Source organism: Brassica oleracea, unplaced genomic scaffold, assembly GCF_000695525.1.
Source record: "Brassica oleracea var. oleracea cultivar TO1000 unplaced genomic scaffold, BOL UnpScaffold01102, whole genome shotgun sequence".
In the NCBI taxonomy this organism is placed as follows: domain Eukaryota; kingdom Viridiplantae; phylum Streptophyta; class Magnoliopsida; order Brassicales; family Brassicaceae; genus Brassica; species Brassica oleracea.
This window is the reverse complement of record NW_013617668.1, coordinates 1-7874: the sequence shown is the minus strand read 5'-3', so window position 1 is coordinate 7874 and position 7874 is coordinate 1. Positions and strand designations below refer to the sequence as shown.

Below are 7874 nucleotides of genomic sequence, written 5' to 3'. Positions count from 1 at the left end.
CGATTTTATTTGTTAAATCCCTAAATCCATAACTATTACAACGTGTGATAAGCGAAATATATAAAAAAAAAATATTTTTCAAAGCTTCTTCTCAAATGGAAACACCATATATCAAATTTTAATATTAATTAGTGCACCCATTATAACTTTAGTTCTATCTAACTATCGCTTAAAATATATCTTATGTTATACATAATTATAATATATAATTTCAACATTAATATAAACGTCTTATCCCGCGTAAAGCGTGGATTACTATCTAGTCTTTAATATTAGAGGAGTACTGTATTATTAACTGTGATATAGCTGTAAGATACTGTAAGATATGCTTTTCTAATGTTAATTACTTTTTCTTACGTCTTCTAATGTTAATTACCTTTGAGCTAACGTTTGTGTAACTTGAAAAATAATAGGAGTTACAACCTCTCAATTATAACGGAGAAATCGATTAATAATTTTCTCGTTATAATAGGAGAAAATACCCGAACTCTCTGAATAATTTTCTCTCAACCCGATCCTAAATACCCGTAAGAATTTTTTTTTTCTCTCTCTCACGTTCTTCTTCTTCTTCACTTCTCTATGTGATTTTGATTTTGGGATAAATGTGAGGTAATGGCATGGCTTTGTATTTATAGAGATTATGAGGATTGGTAGGTGCCTACAAGAGTTGACAAAACTCATTTCCATTTATGGCCACCGTCCAAGCCGTGATCACCGTCGAAGCCGTGATCACCGTCCAAGTCGTGATCACCGACCATCATTTTGTAAACGTGTTTTAACAATTATAACATATTGTGTGTGAATAGTTGATGCAAGAGTGTGAATTGCCCAACAAAGTTTTATAAGTCATCATTTATCATACCTGTTTAGTAGCGCGGTTACGGTTAACCGATCCGAACCTGGAATCCAAGCAGATATGGGAATAAACATTTCTTTATTTAGAAACAACTGAATTTTAACACATTCTTTACAATATGATTGGAAACAAAAGAGAAAGTAGAACAGCTAGACAAGAACAAGAAATATAAAGAACATTTTTCTATGTGGTTCTCTGAGCTGTTAACACTATGATTTAGAGTAAAACCCGTCATTGCTAGTGGACAGGTTCTTACACCTTTTAGGAATTGTTTTTTTTTTCATGTGATGTTGTATTATGCATATATCATGAATGTATAGACGTAAAGAGAAAAATCGATAAGTGTATGTGTGTGAGGTGAAAAAAAGGGGTGCAAGTGTGTGCAGTGTGTAAGTTTATATTTCATTAAAGAAACGTACGTATACTATAATATGAAACAAACATGCATCATAATTTGGACCGTCCAAAGATGGCTGAAATAATTAAATAAAAAACAAATCATTCATTGTTTCTAACTTTGTCTCTTATGTTCCTTATCGCCTTTTTTCTTGTTGATACATTTATTAGATTATATATCTTTGATTTTTAATCACGGGACATTTATATATAGGCACGTAGTCACATAAATAAGTACGGACTTTTCATGTGTCGCATAAAATGCGTGATAACTATAGATGAGGAAATCAACGTGAAACACTTGGATGAAAAAGGATCTTTTCTACTTTACTAGATTTTTCTAAAACTATTATTGTATATATGGTGATTGGTGAATGCTGTTGAGAATCTAAGTAACGATCGCACATAATCTCTTTAATATATAAATATTCTGTCAACGCACTCTCGTTAATCAACTTATATCCTCATTTACTCAAAATCTAATTCCATAAAACCCTACATATAACATGCCTCACCGTGTAGCCATATATTCCTCAATTTATATGTATAACAAACGATGCAATATACGAAAGCGGTAGATCCAAGTACGTACCTAGCTCTTCGATTTTGAAACCACACCTCAACTTGCCTTTGACTAAGCTTAAGAAAAGTGGCCAATTCTTGTTTTTGTTTCTGTGATTTCATCATCATCCAACCATAGCATAATCAGCCGACTTGATCATGAAAAAACAACTCTCTTTTTATTCAACATAAACAAAACATATAACGGAACCATAAAACTGTATGATAATATACTTACATGGGTTAAGGTATGGTTTTTTTTATAAGACTATCTTCAAGAAGATGCGATTGGTCTTTGGTTAGACGGAGCTTTTTGCGCCGCCTGCCGCCAGAGCAGCCTTCGTCATCGTTGACATGCGGTGTTGCACCGATCATGATCCACTCACGATCGTTTTTCGTCTTTGGAGTTTGATTTATGTCCAAATCTCTCACCATGTGATTACCTACCAAAACATATGATTTAGATCTTCTTCTTAGAAATAACTATTAAAACTCTACATCATACATATCTAAAGATGATTTTAAGATTAACCGTTGGATCTTACCGGATGAAGGGAGTGAAGGAGATGGAGAGAAGCTTGGAATTGATATTGTTAACTCTAAGGAACTTGAATTAGGTGAGACGGCCATAGAGGAGGATGAGTAAAAGCTGGGATGGATCAATATGATTTGATGAAGAGAAATAGTTTTGTGGAAGAGAAAAGGTAAAGTTGAAGTATTATATGATAATTAATAGAAATGTGAGTGTGTGTGTATGTGTGTGTGTATATATATATATACACACACACATACACACACACTCACATTTCTATTAATTATCATATAATACTTCAACTTTACCTTTTCTCTTCCACAAAACTATTTCTCTTCATCAAATCATATTGATCCATCCCAGCTTTTACTCATCCTCCTCTATGGCCGTCTCACCTAATTCAAGTTCCTTAGAGTTAACAATATCAATTCCAAGCTTCTCTCCATCTCCTTCACTCCCTTCATCCGGTAAGATCCAACGGTTAATCTTAAAATCATCTTTAGATATGTATGATGTAGAGTTTTAATAGTTATTTCTAAGAAGAAGATCTAAATCATATGTTTTGGTAGGTAATCACATGGTGAGAGATTTGGACATAAATCAAACTCCAAAGACGAAAAACGATCGTGAGTGGATCATGATCGGTGCAACACCGCATGTCAACGATGACGAAGGCTGCTCTGGCGGCAGGCGGCGCAAAAAGCTCCGTCTAACCAAAGACCAATCGCATCTTCTTGAAGATAGTCTTATAAAAAAAACCATACCTTAACCCATGTAAGTATATTATCATACAGTTTTATGGTTCCGTTATATGTTTTGTTTATGTTGAATAAAAAGAGAGTTGTTTTTTCATGATCAAGTCGGCTGATTATGCTATGGTTGGATGATGATGAAATCACAGAAACAAAAACAAGAATTGGCCACTTTTCTTAAGCTTAGTCAAAGGCAAGTTGAGGTGTGGTTTCAAAATCGAAGAGCTAGGTACGTACTTGGATCTACCGCTTTCGTATATTGCATCGTTTGTTATACATATAAATTGAGGAATATATGGCTACACGGTGAGGCATGTTATATGTAGGGTTTTATGGAATTAGATTTTGAGTAAATGAGGATATAAGTTGATTAACGAGAGTGCGTTGACAGAATATTTATATATTAAAGAGATTATGTGCGATCGTTACTTAGATTCTCAACAGCATTCACCAATCACCATATATACAATAATAGTTTTAGAAAAATCTAGTAAAGTAGAAAAGATCCTTTTTCATCCAAGTGTTTCACGTTGATTTCCTCATCTATAGTTATCACGCATTTTATGCGTCACATGAAAAGTCCGTACTTATTTATGTGACTACGTGCCTATATATAAATGTCCCGTGATTAAAAATCAAAGATATATAATCTAATAAATGTATCAACAAGAAAAAAGGCGATAAGGAACATAAGAGACAAAGTTAGAAACAATGAATGATTTGTTTTTTATTTAATTATTTCAGCCATCTTTGGACGGTCCAAATTATGATGCATGTTTGTTTCATATTATAGTATACGTACGTTTCTTTAATGAAATATAAACTTACACACTGCACACACTTGCACCCCTTTTTTTCACCTCACACACATACACTTATCGATTTTTCTCTTTACGTCTATACATTCATGATATATGCATAATACAACATCACATGAAAAAAATAGGGTTTAATTACTTCTTAAAACCATACCAACCCGTTGTCGGTTTTTGCTAAAAAGATTGATCGAATCTGCAATTATATAGATAAGAATCTATAATTTAAGATTATGCCACCTAATTAACGCCTAACTGTCCCTCATTTAGTTTTAGTTTGGTATTTTAATAACTTCTCTTGACGTTTGTTAATTTCTCTCACCAATTTCGGCGCAATTCATTTTTGTATACTCTATAGTATTATTCCATTTTTGTATAGCAATAATTTAAATCTGACTCAAAGCCGAAACCTATAGATAAACATAGATCCGATGCTTTGAATTTCTTCATTCATGTGCCTACAAGATTTTAGAATATATTACTTGTTAACTAGAATTTGTCGATATGGAAATATCATTAGTTCACAAAATTGATGACTGACTACAATCAAACGATAGTGTCCATCATCACAATTATTAGACTAGTGTTAGACTATTAGTAACGTCCGGGGACCAAGTTGGTGTCGATTTTGGATGGCTAATATTAGACTATTAGTTAGTCCCAACAGTTTTGGTTGGTGACAATATTTTCTGACGTCGGATTCGGTTCTGAAAGCAACTGATATACATTGCATTTAGGATTTTTGTCAGATTAAACCGAAATAGGATAAAGAAAAATATAGGCGCACTTTATTCACCGGTATGGTTTTCATTTGTTACTGAAATGGTAATTTAGTAGTATTCGATTTTATAATTTGGGGGTTTGGGTAAAGTTTTCATGAAGATAGAGCATGTGATAAGATAATAAATAATCACATTAGGGCAAAGATTCGCTCACGGTGGGGGTCCACGTGGGTATGGGGGGGCACACTGTCCGGTGGGTTAGGGAACAGTACACAAACCCCAATGGACCCGCTCGTTGCCTCTTTCGTGGACCGGTCTAGTTCGGTATGGTTCGGTTTCTGTCCTCAGCCACCTTTTCCCCACTTGTATATACAGAGCACAATACTCTTCTTCATTCATCAGTCATCACCTTCATCATTATCATCCACACGCAGACACAGAGCCGTGCTCACTATGTTACAAGAAAGGCTGGGGTCCTTATTTTAATATTTCATTCAACTTTTTATAATTTTATAGAATAAAAAGTTCTAATTAGCTTTGATATATGCAATATTTTTGTTGCTATAAATTTATTTACGGGCACAATCTATATATATATATTTCTTATTATGCTATTATAGAATTTAATATTTTAAACTTATGTATTCCTAAAGTATTTTTTGTATCAGAATTTTTTTAGCTCAGGTAGTTTTATTTTCAATAATACATTTTTAAGTTGCCTTTTAGCCTATCTAAATCAACATATATTTAATTAAATATTACTAATCGTGTTAGATAATTTTGAATATTTATATATATGTTTTTTACTTTTTGTTTAGAAAACTGAATAGCTTATATAACTTTTAAGAAATTTTATGTTTGGTTCTTCATATATATATATTTATAAATATTAAATATATGCTTTTGTAGAGTTTTATGTGATAAATGTTTATTACTAAATTGTGGGGAAAATTATTTTCGCCTTAGGCCCCTCAACACCTAGGCACGGCACTGCGCAGACACCCTAATTGTTCTTTCTCTCTCTCACATTTCACTTCCAAAGGATCAAGCGAAAATGAAGACGACCAGTTCGAGCGTAGGAGGAACAAAGAGGAAGATGTGGAGCCGAGGAGTGGGAGGAGTGGTTAGAGGGCAAAAGGCTAGACTTTACATCATAAGGAGGTGTGTCGTCATGCTTCTTTGTTGGCATGACTAATAACAAAAGAAGAAACAAATCAAATCATTTTCATCATCACCATCATTATCGGCTTAAGGAAGACTAACCCAATATTTTGTTCTTTTGTTTGTCTTTTCGGTTGTTGTTGTTGCGGATCTTGCTTATATAACCCTAGAGAAGAAGCTTATATGTATTGGCTTTCTATACGGAGCTATGCATGTATTTTTTGTAGTTTTTTCATCCCAAAGAAGGGGTTTTCAGATGTAAATTATAGTAGCTAATTTCGACTACCTTTTGTTGCTGTTTTATTCTTTCTCGTTGATAAAGTTTATTTTCTGAGATCTGGTTGTTAAATAACTACCTTAAGTTATGCCAGTTCTCAAAAAAAAAACTACCTTAAGTTCTGACCAATCGGGTTTCGGTTTAGTCCAATCGGGTTTCGGTTTTTCGGGTTTATTAAAATAAGCCCTATTCAGGTTATATGAATATTTGGTTCGGGACCGGTTCGGGTTCTATCGGTTTTAGTAAATCTTCAAAGAACCGGTACAATCCGTTGTACTTTCGGGTTCGGATCCCAATCGGTTCTTCGGTTTAAATGTACCTGATTTATATCTACTTTGTAACCAAAATATAAGTAAAATCGGTTCTTTGATTTTCAAATACTTGATTTGTACTTATTTTATAACAAAAACATAAATAAAATTGGTTCAAAAACAAGAAAGGAACATCAAATGTGATCATTCAAAATCAAGCGAAAGGTAAACATAGTTATTGATCGGAAAAAAAACAAATAAATGAAAGCATCAAACGAAAACTAAGTTTTCATGAAATGAAAAACATTATTAAATGAAAACAAAACAAAAATTTATAAACTTCAACCGTCAACCGCCACCTTCAACCATTAATATTCATGTAATAGATAATTATTTTTGATGTTCAATATATTTTGGATACATATTAGGAATTGAGATCATGTTTGGTATAAGTTTTTTTCGAGAATTTTAAATGTTTCGGGTTCTACCGAGTATCCATTTAGGTTCGGGTTCGGTTAGGATAATATTCATAACCCGAAATACCATGAAACAAGATCCATTCGGTATTTATATCAGATTCAGATCGGTTCGGATTCATTTTTATCGGATCGGGTTTGGTTCGGGTTTTCGGGCTCGGTTTATTTGCCTAACCCTAACTCCGCGCATGTGTGCAAGTTATCATCTAGTTTTTTTATTATTTTAATATAAAAAGAAAATTTTCACAGCTTTATATATTTCAATAAATGTTTGACTTTCATCTATTTAATCAGCTTTTGCATGCAATTTGTTATACATACATATATATATATATATATATATATATATAACATCTAATATGGACATAAAAGGTATATGTTTTATTTTAAATACAACGAATTATTTAATTGTTATACTTATATATAAGTTTTAGAAGGTTCAACACAGTAATTATTGATTTATAGTTTTAATATATTTATATATTTACTTAGCATTTTCTTTAAAAATTATTTTATTAGTTTATTGAATTATGTCATAATTAAATTTATCTAATTTTAAACTAAAAACAAAAATAGAGTCATATTTATTAGTTTACCAAAAATAAGAACTGGGTCCATGAAAGAGTATTAAGCTTAGATACCAAATGAGAACGTTCCATCTTACAAACGCTAAACATAGAAATGGAAAGAGGAGAACTCAATACTATTGATGTCAGTTCTGACTCTAGGCTAGTTTAGGAAGTACAAAGATGTGTGTTTCCCTGGGCATATTGTCTTGAAAAAAAGCAAAACCAGACTAAAATTTACAAAAACTTGAACGGTTCTATTTTTTCTAAACCCAAAAAATCGAAACCTAGTCGAAATTTGAATGGGTGAAGCCTAAAATACTAATTTACAAAACCGAATTAAAAAAATACTCAAATATTTTTCAGTTTTAGGTTAACTTGGGTTTTGTTTTTTATCGTTTTTGAACACAAACCAAATCTGAATTATATTGTAACTAGTATATTACCCCGTGCTATGCACGAATCAATTTTTGTTTGCATCTATAAATTATCTCTTTTCTCCTAAATTT

At 32.3% G+C, this 7874-nt stretch overlaps 1 protein-coding gene and 2 pseudogenes across 2 annotated transcripts; 2 read left to right on the top strand and 1 right to left on the bottom strand.

Annotated features, from left to right (window-relative positions):
- Window positions 1-409: 409 nt before the first annotated feature.
- Window positions 410-2499, bottom strand: LOC106320876 (annotated as a pseudogene).
- Window positions 2500-2713: 214 nt separating this feature from the next.
- LOC106320877 lies at window positions 2714-5827 on the top strand (annotated as a pseudogene).
- Window positions 2928-6098, top strand: LOC106320878. 2 transcript variants are annotated; one of them, XM_013759229.1, is made up of 3 exons: window positions 2928-3119; window positions 3247-3326; window positions 5677-6098. In XM_013759229.1, the coding sequence occupies exon 3, from the start codon at window positions 5689-5691 to the stop codon at window positions 5827-5829; it is 141 nt and encodes a 46-aa protein (XP_013614683.1). In that variant the 5' UTR covers window positions 2928-3119; window positions 3247-3326; window positions 5677-5688; the 3' UTR covers window positions 5830-6098. The 2 variants fall into 2 exon arrangements, with proteins under 2 accessions (XP_013614683.1, XP_013614681.1); XM_013759227.1 differs by having other exon boundaries at window positions 2964-3119; window positions 5601-6098.
- Window positions 6099-7874: the final 1776 nt, after the last annotated feature.

What these genes read in the sequence shown, in the direction of transcription:
- LOC106320878 (XM_013759229.1), top strand. Translation starts at nt 5,689, where the DNA reads ATGAAGACGACCAGTTCGAGCGTAGGAGGAACAAAGAGGAAGATGTGG.